The 19,418-nt window shown below is 43.9% G+C and overlaps 2 protein-coding genes across 2 annotated transcripts in view; both read left to right on the top strand.

Annotated features, from left to right (window-relative positions):
- Window positions 1–4,615: 4,615 nt before the first annotated feature.
- sptlc1 (serine palmitoyltransferase, long chain base subunit 1) lies at window positions 4,616–17,414 on the top strand. The gene is made up of 15 exons (XM_062554530.1): window positions 4,616–4,774; window positions 6,224–6,331; window positions 6,660–6,754; window positions 6,961–7,054; window positions 8,053–8,125; window positions 8,327–8,459; window positions 8,855–8,984; window positions 9,327–9,416; window positions 10,206–10,313; window positions 10,585–10,680; window positions 11,785–11,881; window positions 13,744–13,798; window positions 15,256–15,373; window positions 15,814–15,887; window positions 16,235–17,414. The coding sequence occupies exons 1-15, from the start codon at window positions 4,721–4,723 to the stop codon at window positions 16,326–16,328; spliced, it is 1,419 nt and encodes a 472-aa protein (XP_062410514.1). The 5' UTR covers window positions 4,616–4,720; the 3' UTR covers window positions 16,329–17,414.
- Window positions 17,415–17,787: 373 nt separating this feature from the next.
- ror2 (receptor tyrosine kinase-like orphan receptor 2) overlaps window positions 17,788–19,418 on the top strand; it is an 81,320-nt gene continuing 79,689 nt past the window's right edge. Inside the window, exon 1 of the mRNA XM_062553665.1 lies at window positions 17,788–18,197. Coding sequence (XP_062409649.1) covers window positions 18,080–18,197 — 118 coding nt within the window. The 5' untranslated portion in view covers window positions 17,788–18,079. The remainder of the gene's footprint in view (window positions 18,198–19,418) is intronic.

Genomic DNA, 19,418 nt, shown 5'->3' on the forward strand with positions numbered 1-19,418 from the left:
TTGTCTCTATCATATCCCAACTTGTGCCCTTACAGTGAGAGCTCCATCAAAAGCACTCGCTCCGTTTAATCTTGTTTCAACCAGGAGTGTTTATTTATACGTGTTTAATGCAGCTGACCTAGTGCATGAAGGAAGGAGCCTGTCACTTCATGCCACAGAGTCAAGCCAGTGTTCGTTAAGGGCTGTGCCACAGCAATGAAGCCGTCATGTGCATTCACTTAAATCTGAAAGACCTTGTGTGTCTGGTCAGTGTTTTTTCTCCTCTCCTTCCTCTGTCTCTGTTCTCTCTCTCTCTCTCTCTCTCTCTGTCTTTCTGTCTTTGTTTCGATTGCTCCCTCTCTCTGTATAGTAGCATGTGGTCTGAAGATGGGTGGTCATAATCCCCCATAGTCCACCTCGGAGAGCAGCTTATGGGCTGAGGTCAGATAATATACACATGACACACTGACCCAACAGTGGTCTCAGGCTGCCTACACACATACACACACACTGCACTATGACACACCACACATGCTACGCCACGGCACATCATACAAACACACACACACACACACACGCGCGCGCGCGCGTCACGCCACATACACAAACACACGCCACACACACAACCAGACACACGCACACACACACCACGCCACACCACACCTACGCTAGCAGCATTACCCTCGAGGCAAGACGGCAAGCAGCAAGGTCAGTTGTCGCAGTGTGGGAAATAAATCTCCAGCACCATAGTGCAAGCAGAGCTCCCACACAGAGCCACTGACATTCAGCTGAGATTTCAATTCTAGACAATGCCTGGATGACTCATCTCAGCTCCTATGGGAGGAGTGGCTGCCACACACACACACACACACACACACACACACACACACATACATGCACACACACACACAGAGAGAGACAGGCAGACTCTTTGGTCACTGACATTCCAAGATGAGAGAGCAATGCTAAACGTATAGGGTTCACTAAAATAATATTGGAATGATTCGTAGTGATCACATGATAACATCTCAATCAGTGCAAGGAATATGAGAAGCGTATGATTTGATCATGTTGTCTAGATCTAGCACCCATGAACACAGAGTTAAATAGTTCATATGGACCTCGTCAGCTTTGACCATTTCAATAGGTCAATAGTTAATTCTACCATTAATGTTGAAGAGAAGTGTTACTCATGAGTAGATTTACATCCCTGAAATGAGAAAAAAACATCACCATTTTTTTTATCAGTGGCATTAGTAGAATTTGTTTGCAATCTGTTCTTCATGCGATTTCAAATGGAAGTGGCCTTCGGGTAGGACACATAATTTACATTCTATGCACTATCCTACACAGTTCCCCGCTGTTGCTTGGCAACTCAATGGCCTATGATGCAGGTGTTGCCGCCAGTGACGGTTTCCAGGATGAGTGATGACCGCCTCGCCTCCCGTCTCCCTGTTCTCCCCTTGAGCAGAGAGCAAAGAGCTGCTTATGTAATCCCATCAATAAATACATTCAGTACATGCATCACTTGTAAACCTTATGGAGCATGCAACATAAAATGTATGCTCTTGTATCTGCAAACAAAATGCCACATGAGAGTGATAGAGTGAGGAACAGAGTGTGTTTGTGTGTATGTGTGTGTGTGTGTGTGTGTGTGTGTGAGAGAGAGAGAGAGAGAGAGAGAGAGAGAGAGAGAGAGAGAGAGAGAGAGAGATAGGGGGGTGTAAGGAATAAGAAATAGAGGAGTGAGAAGAAAGCAAAAATATTGAACTGAAACCCCAGGATGTGTATCAAAACTGTCTGTGTGTGTTGTGTGTGTACATGTCTTCATTCTCGAGTATCTTTCACAGAAAGCAGCTGCGTTATACAGTAGTGCTCAGACACACTCTGACAGAGGGGCTCCAGTGAGCCCAGATTTACTGTACTAGAGTCTGAGTCAGGAAGCACCATTCATGCCAATCAAAGACGCTGGCCCTGTCCATGGAAACTTGTCATCTAGACTGTGTCAGCAGAGCGGCTCTGTGAAATCCAGCAGTTACATAAAACACACTGGAAATTCAAAGTCAGTCTCTGGCTTATTGCTGCATTACATCCCATTGTGCATTCAAACCACTTCCACCTCCAACTCGATCCCCCTGTGTGATTATACTGGATGTGGTTTGTGTCCATTTGGCCTTATTGGTGAATAAAAACCGCATTCATTTTACTCAAATTGTTTCTTACTACGACACGTGGAATCAAACATTTGACTCTCAGTCAAGCCAAAGTGTGAAACCTCACTCTCCAACTGACTGTTTATGCAGAAATACAGGGGCTCTTTTGAGGCATTTGTTGACATTGGCACACGTGATTACACATAATTATTCATGACATGCCTGAACATGGGTGTGCAGCTCGCAAGACTTTTCTGAGCTGCCTAGAAAGGGAGAGAAGAGGAAAAGTAGGCTACCACACACTAGGATCATTAAAATGACGAGATGGCTATGTTGTGTTTCACTTTGAGTCACCATAGAGAAGTTTGACAGTGTGATTTTATTTCAGCTCTTTGCTTCCTTGTGGCACACGATTGCTCAACTATTTCATTGTTATGCCTGGAAAGGATACTGAGAGGCTCGGTTGAGTACCATGGCATGCAAAACCCTGGTTGTGGCTCATGCAAAACTAATGACTTGACCCTTGACTGGTCAAGGTACAAAGTCATCCTGCAGTCTTGATTTGCGAAGCTGGTTTTGCATGCATTTAAATAGCATCTTTTAAAAGGAGAAAATACGCACATGCTCATAGAAAAAGGCTTTATCTTTGCAATTTTACCTCTGCATAAACAATTACAGCATGCAGTACTTGTTTTGTGTCATATTTCTGCTTCAATATGAGTAGTAAGTTGTAATAGTGCTTCTATGCCATCATTTAATAAATTGCTATATACTGTAAGGAAGTGAAATTTTGGTTACTACATGCCACTAAGCATGTGAAGAGACCTCAAATACATTCAGACATGGAGGGGCTGATCAAGGCATTACACACCCTGTTCCTCTGAGCACATGCACGTGCTTCACATTAGGGAGCCGGGACACAGGGTCACATGGGCACGGCACAGCACAGCAAGCCCATGCAGCACAGTGGGAGTAGTCCCTCCCTGAGCCACTGCTTCTTTCTACTGCTGGGCTTTAGCCTACTGTCATGTTAAGACACATAAACGTTTTACCCACTCCCTCTGTCTATGTCTGTCTTTATTTCTTTGCCTTGTTGAATGTCATCTCATTTATCATAATTTGAGACGTTGTTTCTGCTAAATAATGCCCATTGTCCAGGCAGAGGTGTAGGTAGTAAGCCGCACCTCTGGTTAATTCTGCATCTTGGGTGTGCTTGACATCAGTGTTTGTTGTGCACAGATGTCACTGCATTGATAAAGTGACCAATCGCAATGTTTTAGGAGGAGCTTGGGGGCAAAGGGTTCCTTTTCCAAACACAATCAAGTAGAGAACTTAGCTTTAGTGTCTGAGGGGAGATGGATGTGAGATCAACGCCCTCTAGTGGAGAATTTATGGAAGTATTTGATCATTGTTTGCTCCTTGTTTCCCAGTTCATTACTGTATTGGAGGCAATTTGGAAGTAGTAACCATAGCCAGGTCATTGATGAGTTTTACAGAATGCATTCATTGTTTATTTAAAAAAAACCCTGCTTATCGGGTTGAAAAAGGGAAATAATACAATTCAGTGGCGGATTGAGCACCAAAGACTGCAGGATATCAATATGTTGTAGGCTATATCACACAGCATGGTGGTCATACAACTGCTGAAAACCAGCAGCAGATCAAGCTGACCAAGAAAGAGACATCTAATGTGTCTATGGGCAAAGGCCAAAGGTAAAAAATGGCGGGGCCTCTGAGGTCAAGGAATGGAGTTATGTTTTCAAGTCTCACTCACTTGCTTTGCTTAGACCCCACATCAACTGGGTAAGTGTGCACATGAAGGCTGTTTTGGTGATGTTTGGCCGCTTTGGTTCTTGGTTTGGCCATTCAGGCCACTGGTGCCGTATGCTGTACCGTGAAAAAGAGCCTTTACAAATTCTGGGGAGGCATACAGCATGCAACGCTGTATCTGCGTCATGCTGTTATAGGCCCGGCTGTTGATTGGCTACAGTAGAAAATCCCCTACTTGTAGCTTTGACCCCTTTGCTCTGAAAATGAAATTGCCTCAAAACACAATCGGACAAATCAGTAGGCTATGCCTAGCCACTCAATGTAGGCCTACTGGATCACCTTTGATGATAAGCAAACAGAACTTTGCCTTTAGCCTGGCATATTTCTTAATACTGAAGAATTGTGAAACGATGATTGTGATAGACTATAATGTAGGAGTGTCTTAATATCCATTGCCACTTCAAATATCTCATAAGGTAGCCCGCCTCAGACTCAGATTATAGAGCCTGGGCTGACTGCAATGAGGCAAAAGTAACCCACTCTTCAGTTGTTTTGCATATCTAAAGAGGAAGAAAATAATGATTATCATTTGTAAAATCTTATTTTGTAGGGTATTTGGCCTTCCTTTGATGAAGGCCTATGCTTGCCAAAAGAAGCCAAACATTAAGCCAAAGGAATGCAGTTGAAACCAACCACATGCAGAATGTCAGTGGTGCCAGAGCTCCCGGAGATGCTTTTAGCTTTTACCAGCTGAGGGCGCACGCTCCTAGAAAGCCGATGACGTTTGGTGGGCAGGTCACGTGATTCAGGAAACGAAAATGGCGTCTGGGCAACAGTGGGTACTAGTGGAAATGGTACAAGCTTTCTACGAGGTAAGTAGACAGAAATAGTCCGACAGCGTTCATAAATATAGCTACATATTTCGCACACGGTTACACTGAAACTACAGATTCATCCGACGAGAATCATAAATGTCGAAATGAATGAAGAGGCTTTCAGATATCCTGTTCGGAACTTGTACCACACTCCAGGAAGTGTAGCAAGCTAGCTAGAATAGCTTTAGTAATGTACAAGGAGGGGTGGTAATATCACTCGGAAGGGTGGCTACTGAAAAATGTCACTGTGAAGATATTGCGTTGTCGGAGTGACTGATTTGTATATTCAGCTGTAAGCAGTTCAGTACCCTTTTTCGGCAAAGGGTTGTGGTTGAAGTTGGGTAGAAACATCAGAGATGCTTCAAGATCAGCTGTTGAATTCTGAGAGAAGTGGGGAGAGAAACTGTCAGTGTCCTCTGTAGTTTAACGTGAAGAAATGCGATCAAATGTACACATTTATGTCAAACATTTGAAACAATTAAACTCAAACTCCCAAGACAGTAACAATGCAGACATGCCAAGACAAATGACACACTTTGGCAGTCATAATATCACTAAAATCATCACATCATTGTAGATTTAGAAGAAGCCACATGATAATTTGAATCGCATGTGTGATAAGTTGACCATTATCCTACCTGTTGATGTCTTCTTCTTAATTCAGATTTGGACAGATTTGAAATCCCTTCCGATTTCAGCTTGATCCGTTGAAACTTTCAAGGAATCGAAATAGCTTGCCAGTTTTAACTTGTTTGCAATGGCAATGTCGAATAAGTAAGCTTGTTAATTTAAAATCCTTTCATAGATCATTAATGTTTGTTTCTAAGATCAGATATACCTGTTTGAAAGTGTGTTGCTCTATTTGAAATGGGCCCCCTCACCAACCATAGTCCACCCTCTAATTATCAAGCCTACATCAGTGGACTTAGGTGAGGCGTGGCAGTAAGCCATAGAGTAGGCAAATGTAGTAGTTTTGGGTGATTTCACCATCCTCAAATATGTCATTGCACAGTGTGTAGGCTACTCTTGGTTTAAACCAGGCTTTAGCCTAAAGAACCAAACTTTTACAATGTAGTCAGGTCAAGTCAGGTGTTTATAGAGCACTTGAAAAACATCAGCTGTGGATCGCTCAATGGTGTTTTTTGCCCCCAACGGCACCTTCCAGGCAGCACAGCCTAAAAGGCACTACCTTTACCCTATTCCTAACCCTAACCCCCTCAACCCTTATCCTACCCCTAAACTGAGGGGGTAGTGCCTTGAAGGCAGCGCTGCCTGGAAGGCACCATTGAGGGCATATAATACCAAAGACCGCTGTGGACCACTGTGCTGTGTGTGTTCAAAATTGTAAACTGATTTTATGCTGGGTTAAAATGGAAAAGCTGACAACGATTTAAGACATGTTTCCGTAGAAATCTTGTCTCGCCTTTCCACTGTGTTTGTTACTAGGCGCCTGCATATCACCTGATCCTGGAGGGGATCCTCATATTGTGGATAATCAGACTCCTTTTCTCAAAAACCTACAAGCTACAGGAGCGGTCTGACCTCACAGATAAGGTAAGTCTGAATGATGCTCTAAGTGTATTGTGCATGCATAGGATTATCACAAAGCATTTTATACAGATTGTTTAGGCCAGGCCTACATTGAATTCTTGAATTTCCCCTTGGGGATCAATAAAGTATCTATCTATCTATCTATCTATCTATCTATCTATCTACATTAGAATCTGTAGCAGAAATTGTAGAAGTGTAGAATGTGTAGAAGTTGCACAGTGCTGCATGGCCAGGTCCCCACAAAATCAAAAAAAAAAAAAAAAAAAAATCAAGACAAAGAATATTGTTTTCGATTTCTGATGGATGGTTCGATAAACGTGTGTGTCCACAGGAGAAGGAAGAGTTGATTGAAGAATGGCAACCAGAGCCTCTTGTTCCCCCGGTACCAAAGGACCACCCATCCCTCCATTACGACATAGTTACTGGGTAAGTCTAAAAATGCATACGGATACCTCTTGCATAAGCGCTGTAGCCAATTAGCCAAATTATAGCGAGGAGTAGTTTTATATCTCTTGTAGTTGTTGCTTTACCGTGCTACTTGTGTGCTAGATTTCTTCGTGCAGTATCATGGAATAATAAATTAAGTGGGCTCTGTTTTGCTCTATGGCTAATGACAGTGTTTTATTTTACAGGCCTCCAAGCCACAAAATCATCGTAAATGGGAAGGAGTGCATTAACTTCGCCTCATTTAACTTCTTGGGCCTGCTCGACAATGAGCGAGTCAAGGTTGGTGCTATATTCAGATAGGGAGGTCAGAGCAACAGAGTGGCTTTTTCCATTATTCTCCAGGCTCCTGCTAGACACCACGTTCTCTGATTGCACTTTGGAATACAAACCTATTTTCCTTGATGGACTTTTTAATCTGCAGGACCAAGCCAGTTTGGGATGTTTGTTGGTGAGATAGTGGGACACGCCCCGACAAAAAGTAAATTGCTAGCAGCGTTTTTAGACTGATACTGTCGCCAGTCGTTCTCATGTGATGCTTGCTGGAATGGAGCCTCGCAGAGAGGCCACTGTGGTTTGGATGCGTTCTTGTGTCAGAGATGAATGTGAGGTCACTGCGCTCATCGTTTCCTGGAGAAACACCATATCAGTAACATGCATATATACTTACTTTATCTGTGCTTGTTACAGAGATTTGGCATACTCGTGCATGTGGTCTATACTGAAATGATGAATATAGTGTAAGAGTAAAAAAAAAAAAAAAAACCCCGCAGACATTTTCCCATAACAAACCGTAGACCATATAAGCAACTGCTCTCGAGTTTTTCCGCTTTCTTTATTTCTCTTGTTCAAAACCTTTTAACTATCACAAGTAATGTTCACCATCATTATAGGATAAGACCACAGTCCCAAGTTCCTTGGTTGTTATTTTAGAACATTTGTTTTCAATATCTGCGCATGAAGCCCTGGTGGTAGGCGAGGCTAAATTATGCAGGATGGAAATTGGAAAATTGCAGATGTGTGCAGCAATGCTGCTACAGATCATATGTTTTCCTGAACAAATAAAAGCCTCAGCAGGTCACCTAGAACAGGCAGCCTTGGGTACAGGCTACAGCGTCTTTACCTTGACATGTCCAGTTGGATTTACAACTTCCCTGGCCTTGTGCTCTGAATGTTTTTGCTTATGCTAATGTATTTATGAAACTTCAGAGGGTATTTGGGGATGTGACTTTGCATTTGAGTTCTGACTCTCTGATGGCCCTGCGTTGTTGTTCCTGCAGCATAAGGCTCTGGCCTCGCTGAAGAAGTATGGAGTGGGGACGTGTGGCCCAAGAGGATTTTACGGAACTTTTGGTAAATCTTTTTAAGCCTTTAAATAAGAACATCGTATGTCTGGTGTTATGTAATGCAGTGAAATATGTGTTTTTTGGGAATTCTTCCAATTTAGGTCCTCATCATGTCAGAATTTGAGAATCTGTGTGTGTGTCTGTGTGTGTGTTTTTGTCTGTGTGTGTGTGTGCGCGCGCGTTCTTGTGTGCACGCCAACACTTGCAGATGTCCACCTGGAGCTCGAGGAGCGCTTGGCCAAGTTCATGAGGACGGAGGAGGCCATTATCTACTCGTACGGCTTCGCCACCATAGCCAGCGCCATCCCGGCCTACTCCAAGAGAGGTGACATCATCTTTGTGTAAGCCGCTGCTCCTCCCCAGACACCTCCGTAGTCCGCACACTCTTAAGTATCATTAATAAGATGGAGCCCGATGAAAATCCTCTGTCTCCTGGAGAGAGTGCTTACTAAGCCTACTCATTTCTCATCCTCCCCTCCCCGCTTCAACTCACTTACACGTCGCACACATACTCACTCACTCACACACACATACACACATATATTAATATACACACACACATCTTAATATATGCATGCACTCACACACACACACACACACACACACACACACACACACACACACACATACATATATAAATATATGCTCATACACACACACACTAATACACCCACATATATACACTCACACATATGCACACATACATACACCCATACACGCACCCATATACACACAGCGATGAGGCGGCGTGTTTCTCCATCCAGAAGGGACTCCAGGCCTCCCGCAGTTTCATCAAGTACTTCAAACACAACGACATGGAGGATCTGGAACGCCTCCTGAAAGAACAGGAAATGGAGGATCAGAGGGTGAGTGAGCGAGTGTGCGAGCGAGTGAGAGTGAGAGTGAGAGTGAGAGACCTGAATCCTGCCGACATGGCGTGCAGAAAGTGGATTCTCAGGGCACGACTGACCCATATCCCCTAAGCCCAGCGCTGACCCCCGGGATTATTTGGCTTTGCAGTACGTTATCCAGTGAGAAAGGGAGACAAAAGCAAGAGTCTAGCCACAGTCTTTACGTTGCAAGCCTCTATGTCTGTGTGTGTACTGTATGTGCGGGTGTGTGTGTGTGTGTGTGTGTGTGTGTGTATATATATGGGTGTTGCTCTTGCTGAGGCTCGTGTGAAAGATCTCATGTGTTTTGCGTTCCAGAATCCCCGCAAGGCCCGAGTCACCAGGAGGTTCATCGTGGTGGAGGGCCTGTACGTCAACACAGCCGATGTGTGTCCCCTCCCAGAGCTGGTAAGACAACAGCGCAAAAAACGCTATCCAGCACTCTCTACAGGCCTGCCCCGGACTGTTTAAAGAGAACAGAGAGTGTGTATAAACAGAGTTAAAACACACACACACACACACTCTATGCTGACTTTAGTTGATTGTGTGTACGCTACAGACGCAGCAAGGATTGATTTTGGTCTGTAGTTCTGGGGAAAGCACTCCATTTCCCAGTGACTGGTGTGTGTAAATTATAGGACATGAAAGATCTGGTCCTGATGTTTATTAGGGAGGCTCCGAGCTCTGCTGTGATCTCTGATATGTAAATAACCCACGGTGGTCACATTGTTGTACTGTCCTACTGTGTAACTTAGTGAATCTGTTGCATCATGGACCCGTGCATGGATTTAGGCACACATCCTTTATCAGTGGGACAGAAGAAACCATCTCAAAATGTTACTCCTTTTTTGGCCTCAGTCTATTGCACAAAAAAAACAACTTTTGTAATGAAAGAATTCAAAATATTGTTTTTATTCTAAGTACTGGCGAATTATGCACTCTTTATTTGCACTTGCCTGCACACGTTGCCATAATTTTATTGTTTATTGTCTGTGTACAGCCGTGATTTAGTAGCTCGGTAGAGAGGCACGCACTGCTTCCCATTCCCAAGTGCAGTCATTACAGCACTCTCATATTTCATCCGTTTTGGCCGCGAGAATGGCCACACGTGCCGAACAGATAGCAGAGTCACGAAAGGCACCACACAGACGGCTCCTCCTCGCACCTCATGCTGTGGTTCTCTTGTTCTGACTGCAGGTGAAGCTCAAGTACAAGTACAAAGTGCGCATCTTCCTGGAGGAGAGTGTGTCCTTTGGGGTCCTCGGAGAACATGGCCGAGGGGTGACGGAACACTTTGGGGTCAATGTGAGTATTCTGTCACAACCGCTACTAAAATGAGAAGATGTTGATGTTTAGTAAATTAGTATAATATCGCATACAGTGTGATATATTTATAGATTATAGTATATAAATACTACGGATGTGTAGTGTTTGCTGTCACAAATAAAGATTTTTGTTTCGAGTATCTCATTTCAGTCTGATGTGGTGGATTGTATGACACACCACAAAAAATGCCACAGCTAAGTCTGCTGAGGAACTTTTGGAGGAAAACACGTTTTTGTGTGTCTCATTTCAGATTGATGACATCGACCTCATCAGTGCCAATATGGAGAACGCGGTTGCGTCTATCGGAGGCTTCTGCTGTGGGAGATCCTTCGTCATAGACCACCAGGTACCGCCTGGACTTGAGATCGGTTTTCTTTTTCACACCGTTCCCTCTCTCTCCCCCACCTTGTTTCAATACACTTTTAATAAAAATGTGTGGAGTACAAACAAAAAACAGCACACATGAGCCCGCGACACTCCAAATCGGATCCACTCTCAAGGCGCGCTGGGGATGTATTTCAGATGTGTACCGCTGCTCGTCGGATATCAACACGTGTAGCGTTTGCAGGGACGTGCAGCTGTAGGTCATTTGCTGGGGTTGTGGTGCAGTGGATGGGCGCGGACAATTATTTTAAACGCTTTTTGCGAGACTGGTGCACATTGTTTGAAGATTCTTTGACATGATGGAATGATATATCTGAGGTAATGTTTGACACATGGGCTTTTGAAATTCAGGCTAAAATGCTAAATTGTACCCAGGGATGGCCTAGGAAAGCATGGAAAAAAGGAACGCACAAGCACAAGCACAAGCACATACACAAGTGGTTACACACACACACACACACACACACACACACACACAGACACACAGACACAAGTCCCTGATGGAAGCTAACTGCTGGGACAGATCGGAGCCAACCTCTTTCTGGAGCATGTCAGCCACTGTCTAGAAATATTTAACAAATTTTTCACTTATAGGAAAGCCATCTAGAAATCTCTTTGTAAACATGATCTCGTAGGTTGTTTGTGCTGAGCATCTGGCTTAGCTCAGTTTAGAAATGATGTGGAGAGAAAAATACACCCTCACATACCACACACACACACACACACACACACACACACACACTCACACACACTCATGTTGCACCAGAATAGTACACCAACTAGTATATTGAAAATGTAAACAGGTTATGCATCATATTTTTTGACATAATTGCCCAGCTCGCATACACATGAGCCCTCTGAACAAATCAGCTTGTTAAACAGAGTGTGTGTGTGTGTGTGTGTGTGTGTGTGTGTGTGTGTGTGTGTGTGTGTGTGTGTGTGTGTGTGTGTGTGTGTGTGTGTGTGTGTGTGTGTGTGTGTGTGTGTGTGTGTGTGTGTGTGTGTGTGTGTGTGTGTGTGTGTGTGTGTGTGTGTGTGTGTGTGTGTGTGTGTGTTTCCTCCTCAGCGCCTCTCTGGCCAGGGCTACTGTTTCTCCGCCTCGCTGCCTCCCATGCTGGCGGCGGCCGCTATCGAGGCCCTCAACATCATGGAGGAGGACCCAGGTGAGACCGCCGCCGAGCTGTGCAACTGACCGCCACATTCATACGCATCTAGAGCCGATCTGCCTTTCTGCCAGATTCACAAGAGATATTCATCGCATAAGCAGCCCCGTGGAAGTTATGGCTGAATGCATACAAATATATTCAGTTTTAGCTTTTAGCTCTCAACTATGTATGTGGTATAATTCATATGCATTCAGTTTGAGCCTCTGTTTTTCCTCTTCTGTTATCCTCATCAGATAGGCAGCTTTCTCTATGTCACTTCTAACTGCGTGCGTACACATGCAGTATCTTGTGCTGACAGGCAGCCTTTGCAAGATCTGCTTGGATTGGGATACGATGTGTCTGTCTGTGGAAGAGAAAAGGATGTAATTAGTTTTCCTTTTTTTTCCTCTCTTCGTAACCAAATGAGCAAGAGCGTTCCTTCTTTTGGGCGCTTTCTAATGAAATTGGCCCGGCTTCAGTGGGGATCATGATTCAGACCATATGCTGAGGCCAGTATGGAGGCCGGTTGGCTGGCCAGCCGGCCGACTGAACGCTTCGCCGCCTGACCTTGGGGTGGAGGGCCTGATGCACGGGCGTCTGACTAGACAGCAGGCCGGCAGTCGAGCTGTGTCAAGGTCAAGGTCAAGGTCAAGGTCAAGGTTAAATTTATTGCCATATAGTGAAGATAGACAATAGGAATGTTTTACAGACAATTCACGTATGAATATGGTTGACAGCAACAGACATAAAATAGACATAGACATGACAATAGTGACAATAGAAGCTGAGGTATTAATGTTGAAAGTGCTGATGATGTCAGCTGATGATGTGCTCGGTGTCTGTGTGAAGGAATGAGTTGGAAAAAATCATTTTAAGAATGTCTAACTTGTCAAAGGCTATTTACATGAGATCGGATGTGCTTTAACATCTGATTTAGATTATTCTTCGTTATTAAGCTTTTGGAACGTGTATCAGGAATATGTATGACTAATTTTTTCTGTGGGACAGTTTTGTGCCAAAGCCTCAAACAGGTCATCAACTCAGAAACTAACTGAACCTTAAGTACAACACAGCATGTCTGTACTTAACAGACACATCCAAAACTCACACATATTTTGAGCTTATGAATGATCTGGCTACTTTTGATGCATTCTGTTGACTTGAATGGGTCAAACTCAAACTTGAAAATTATCCAGACTAACACTCAAACTCGTAGCCAACTTGAATTGTGTGTAAATTCGGACCTGCTTTGTGTTGTTTTGTTTGGCCGTTCACACACATTCACATAAATTCCTGAATCCAAACTAGATAGATGTAGTCCTCTTTTTTTTTTAATAGAAAATGCCCTATGGCCCTTAGACGATGAACTGTTCTCACAGACCATTTTTCCTATAGATTAGAAAGAGGCTGAACGGCATATAGTTCTGCACTTACGTAATGTCAGAGTTATAGAGTATTGGGGGGGTTGGGTGTAATGGGTGTTTAGGCTTTATGGCCAGTCTCGCGGTGAGAGATGAGTCGCGGTCGACTGTCCCGCTTCACCTCCCAGCAGGCCCTGGTGAGGGGGGCGCCAGGCTCCTGCTGGCCAAGGTAAACTAATTACCCTCCGCCGGCCGGGACTCCGTTCCCCGAGCCCCCCCTCAATGTGCACTAACTGCACTGCGTGGGGAGTGGGGCTGGGGGTTCAAGGGAAGCGATGTTGAGGAGCCTTCTGTGCTGCCTCTTGCACTGAACAGGGACTGAGGAGGGGGGTGGGGGGGTTCAACAGAGGGGAAGTTGAGTATCCTTCTGTGTGTACGTATGTTTTATTTGTCTCTTTCTCTCTCTCTCTGTGTGTGTGTGTCTGTGTCTCTTGTCTCTTTCTCTCCTCTCTGTTGAAGACATTTTCGTCATCCTGGGGGACAAATGCAGGCACGTCCACAAGGCTCTGCAAGGGTGAGTTGGAGTCTGGCGAGCTGTTTCCCATGAAGGAAACCAGCAGTCTGGCACAAACACAGGGAAAGGCTCTTGAAGTCAAAGCATTTCCTGTAACGTTATTTAATGGCAGCAGTTTTGCACCACATAATTTAAGACAACAGAATGTTGCATTTTGGCCATATAGTGCTGTTTTTTTTTGCAAATTTACGTTGTTGGCTACAGAAAAAAGAGTGAGATTTGAAAACAAATAAAAAATGGACAGCCTGTCTTGGCCTCTCGCTCGGCGCAGCCTAGGAATCCGACACTGTGATGCTACGCTCGCGGTTTAGCAGGTATTGGACAGCCATCACAACAACCTGTGCTGATTTATGAATTTGCTCTCCCCTCCTTTTTTGGGGGGGTTGTGGAAAATTCAACAACCCCCGACTAGTTTCGCACTTCTGTCTCTCCCCTCGTCAGGATATTTACACTCTTGACACAAGGGCTTTTCCTGTTTCTACTGCACACATACATCATGCTCAGAGACTCCCTTCTTTTCTTGGCTGGACCGTTTGGCTGTAACGTTCTGAGAGTAGATACAGGAGAGATCGTATCTCGTGGGGATCTCCCTCTTCCCATGTTTTGTGTCTATCCCTTCCGATAGTGTTTGAAGTTATTTGATAAGTTATTCTCAGTTTATAAGATAGGCACTGCAATAAGCCCCTAGCTCGTGATTAGCCAGATTAGGGTATTTCTATTCATAGTTACAATTAGGCTGTGGGAGGTCTTGATATAGGCATGGTGGAGCAGTGGTTGTGTTGCAGCTTGACAATCGGTTGTCCTGGGTTCGAATTCCAAATCCACTCTTGCAAGTCCACGTTGCTTGGGGGAAGAAAAATGTCTTCTTAATGCCAGTAACTTTACCTTATTGTATCAAGTCAAGTCCAGCAGGATGAGGCTTGGTTAGGACCTCTCAAACGGTCTATGTGGGAACTCCTATCGCTTCCAGTCAGCGAGGGTGTAGAGTATTTTTGCACACTAGCAGAGGAACTCCACCGCACACAAGCGTTGGTTAGCGTGGGCGCTACAACCCTCAGCATTTTCTGGTACTTTCCCAGAGAGGGCCGTTCTGTGTATTGTGGTCTGATTGTGGCCCAGGGAAGAAGGGGAAAAAAATCAAACAAACAGAGGTTTGAAGCACTTGTCTGCTGGATGCTTCTCATACATGTGTTTGGGGAGGCCCCTGCATGTTTTGAGTCTTCTCAACAGTCGACTCTCTTAAAGTCTTTAATATGCAGTATATTCAAGTACAGGCTGTGTTAGATTTATGCACTTGGGTTTTCCAACTGTAGAGCAAGATCATGGTTTTAATTACCAGGTGCAGACACTAATAAAACGTACACAGCTCGTCGGCGCTGCATGGATGTGCTGGCATCAGCCGAAAGACATGAGTGTGCATGAGTGTGACTGGAGTGTGTCTTGTGTGGCTGCTGCAGGACTCCAGGGCTGAAGGTTGTTGGCGAGTCCTTTGCTCCAGCCCTCCATCTGCAGCTGGAGAAGAGCACGGGGTCCAGAGACAGCGACGTGAAGACACTCCGCAGCATTGTTGATTATGTAAGTGAGATTGAGTCGATATACTTCATTTCCATACGCTTTTTAAATCCCCTAGCCTGGCGTAGCCATACTCCATTCTAGTCAGAATTTGAGTGTGGTACGGCTCCATTGGGATGTGATTGTGAGCCGTGTTTCAACCGATTCAGGGGCTGAATCCTGTTGGAAGAACATCCAAACAATCCAGTTGCCTTAACATTTTTTTCTGATCGTTTTTTAAAGTTATTTTATTGCACAGTCAATATTTACAACAGATGCGATGGCAAAATCTACAGTAATTGTCTACCTTCTGGAAACAGTGTTTTTGTTTAGGAGAACCGAGATGAATGAAACCCTTTGTAATTTAACATAGTTGACAGTATATGCAGTTATATTATTATAAAACTTGGACAAATGTTGGAGAGTTGTCTGCCTCTACATTTATAAATCTCCTGTCTTTGCAGTGTTTGGACAGAGGAATAGCCCTGACACAAGCAAGATATCTGGACAAAGAAGAGAAGTTTCTTCCTCCACCAAGGTAAATCTTGTAGATGTTTATGTTCCTCTCTCCCTCTTCTGTACGCCCACAGCGTTAAAATGTGCAGACCTTGGCCCCAGCCGTGGCGCGACTGGCTGGGGCACCTGCACCACACGCCGGCGACCCGGGTTCGATTCCCGCCCCGTGGTCCTTTCCGGATCCCACCCCGACTCTCTCTCCCACTCGCTTCCTGTCACTCTACACTGTCCTGTCACATTAAAAGGCATAAAAGCCCAAAAAATAAATTTAAAAAAATGTGCAGACCTCGGCATTGTTGTTAGCCACGTGTGTTGCCACAATGTGAACTCCTCTAAAACAAAACATCTGATTTTCCCACTGACCTGCAGCATCCGGGTGGTCGTGACGGTGGAGCAATCCGAAGAGGAGATTGAGAAAGCGGCCAGTTGTATACGCGAAGCTGCGTCAGCAACGCTGAAATAATTCCAGCCGTGCGCTCCGGAACCCCGAGACATGCTTGGCAAGCCAGTCGGCGGACCCCTCGCTGGTCGACCTCTTTGAGGACCACATGTGAGAAGCTGTCCAACGGTTAATGCTTGATATAGCAGGTGGGTTCAGCATTACTGTAGTGACCAGAACAATACCATAATCACACCATTTTTTTCACTCAACAGTTACTTTATTATTTTTTTAAACTATTATACTGTATAGAAATGTTTTCAGTCGCTCATTTCATATGGAATTGAATGTAATAGTTGCTGTTCACTGGTCTACAAGGTGTGCACCACCAAAAAACTATTTATTTCCTCATGAATGCCTTGAATTATGATCGCAAGTCTTAACTAATCCATAATAAATACTGAAAGAGTAACACATTTTTATATGTAGTAAATTTTATATGGACTTTGTTATTTTTCACCACACTGTGACAAAAACTTGCTTGTATCGTATACTGTTCTTTTTGTCCTATTTGACCAAAGGGTTGTTGGCTCTAAAAAAAAAATCATTCGAATGCAGTTTTGCACTGGTTTTACGTGTGCATATTTTCCTGTTTTTTTTTTTCTTTCTTATTTTGAGGTAACATTTTTGAAACATCAGTAAATTGTTGTGTCTTTGAATGGCTCAAGCGTGTCAATGTATTTTGATATAATGAGAGCAGTTGTGTGGAAACTACTATGTCACTGTACAAACAGTGTTTAAAATTTTTTTTCTTTTATGACATGTGCTTTGCCATATACCTCAGAGGAACAGGATGCCTGTAGGAACGTATTGAGTAGTACTGGCAAATTATCACTTTTCAACTGGTTGAGTTTGTCTAAGGAAGATCTTTTATCACTATGCAACAATTGTGATTGTAGGTCACGGAAAGCATATATTTCCACCACTCAATTGCTTATGTATGTCATGTTGAGTATCAGCTTGTAAATGCATATGTGTTTTTTTTTCTATTTTGTTTGATTGTTCAATAGAATAACACTGTTGGAGATGCATTTTATAATGTGCCTTTATATGCTGCTAATGTTGATTTGAATGAAAGCTAATCAAATAAAAAGCAAGTGGTTATTGGTTTTCTAGTCTCATGTGTGAAATAAAAACATGGCCTATAGCCCTACTGCATGAGCCTGACAGAAACCAGAATGCATTTTTAAATCGTCTTATAACGAGAAACATGTTATTTAATCCAGAGCCGTTGTCTAAAGCACTTATAACAACGAGCAGATCACTGTGTCCACGTCTACGTGTTGAAACAATTTATTAGTATAAAGGCGTGAGCGCCACTAAAGGAAGTATCCCAAAAGGAGCAACACTTCTAGAAAGTTGTCACCCGTAGATGGCGCATGCCGCCAACTCTCTTAACAGTTTTCCAACATTTTCTCCCACCCCTGGGAGAGATCCATGCTACGTCATGAACGGACCGAGAGAGCTTCACCGTTCACTTTGTTCAACTGGAAGAGTTCAGAAACACTGGAGGGGACCAGTGCTGCTCGACGTCTTTCCGTTGGCTGTGCGGGATGAGCTGCGCCGTTATTTTTAAAGGAAGCTGCTCAGTGGAGTTTACCGTATCCCACACCTGACTTTTTAAAAAATAACTCCTGTACACTTTTACCTGTGCATTGAATGTCTTTGGAGAACGAGTTTTATAAACGCTGTAGGCTACAGAAGAGGCGCTTGTTGTATTGAAATACCTGCGGTCCTGCATGTCGGATGCGAATCTCCCTGTTTGGTACATCTGAATGAGCGCACTGAGTGGAAAGATGCGTGTGACACGGATAAAGTCTTATTTACGTGTGCATTTCACGAAAACACTACTTCTTGTGGCAACTTTGATGGTCCAAACTCTGACATGTGCTGGTGAGTAATTTCCAAAACTTTCAATTTGTTGTTGGGAGAAGCAGTCCATACAAAACGTTGTTTAAAGTGAGAGGGAGAAGAAATGTTTTTTGGAAAGCAAGTGTGCGCAATCTAGTATGCGCCCTATCTTGTCTTGAGGTGGTCCTAAAACTTCTAAATGAATTTCAATGCCTAAGTGAAAAGTTGCATATAGAGGCCATCTTAAGAAAGCAAAGCACACATTGATCCAATCATAGAGGTCTGATTTCCTGTGGGATTGCCTATTGACAGACTTCTAAAAAAGGTCTTTTGTGTTTGAAGGAACATTAAAATGCGGTTCAACAGGCAATACAATGGGTTTCAGTCTTGTTTAAGGGAGGGCTGTTAACATATGACCGTAGGTCGTTTTTAGTGCCTTAGGCAGTCAGTGTCTTACGGGTATATTGTTAAGTGTTATTGCCCAGATTAAGTTTTTAGTGTTGAATGCTTGTCTGCATATATCCCACAAATTTCATGATTCTTTTGTGGAGCTGTTCTTTACTGGATGAACTGAAAACCGCCTTGATGGGACGTGAGTTGTCCAGACCTCAAAACCATGTTTTACTTTGGCTGGTGAACTTCAGGATATCATTTCTTGGTATTCAGTCTATTGTTCTTTAACGTTCCGTTGTATCACACTCATGAATCCCATAAAGTTGTGTGTAGTTAGGGGCGGCCGCAGAGTCAGGCCTTAAGTGGTGGGCGTTATCTGATGCATATTTGAAAGTGATCCAGAGCTTTTGTCGGACTTTCTAATTCATTTACCTCTCCATGGGAGGTGACAGATGTCGATATATCCTGTTGTGAACTAGCGCCCCTGGCCTCTGCCATTTGCTAGCCTATCAAGGCAAGGGGGATGGGGCTCAATCAAAACCTCTTTGCCTCTTCATCTGCATCACCTTTAGCCTCGCTTATGGCCATATTGACCTACTTTTTTGCTATACAGTAGGCTACCCACCATTGCCTTTTATTTGCGCGCCGTTGAAAGATGGTGTTCTGCGAAATGCTCCCCAGAACCATTTTGCGTGTGTATGCCACCAGGTTATGCATTGGAATTCCACATTGAAAGAACCCTGCCTGTTTATCAAGAGATTGAGTTCTCCATAGGGGAGCCCCTTTGTAGCTAGCCACGGGAGGTTAACTTCTTTTGCTCGCACTCACACCCCATCAAAAGGTGTTGAGGATATTCAACAAAGGCATTGA

Source organism: Sardina pilchardus, chromosome 14 (assembly GCF_963854185.1).
Source record: "Sardina pilchardus chromosome 14, fSarPil1.1, whole genome shotgun sequence".
NCBI classification, from domain to species: domain Eukaryota; kingdom Metazoa; phylum Chordata; class Actinopteri; order Clupeiformes; family Clupeidae; genus Sardina; species Sardina pilchardus.

What these genes read in the sequence shown, in the direction of transcription:
- sptlc1 (XM_062554530.1), top strand. Translation starts at nt 4,721, where the DNA reads ATGGCGTCTGGGCAACAGTGGGTACTAGTGGAAATGGTACAAGCTTTC. An exon ending in TGGTACAAGCTTTCTACGAG is followed by an intron (nt 4,775 to 6,223) that starts GTAAGTAGACAG and finishes GTTTGTTACTAG; the next exon opens with GCGCCTGCATATCACCTGAT. An exon ending in CGGAACACTTTGGGGTCAAT is followed by an intron (nt 10,314 to 10,584) that starts GTGAGTATTCTG and finishes GTCTCATTTCAG; the next exon opens with ATTGATGACATCGACCTCAT.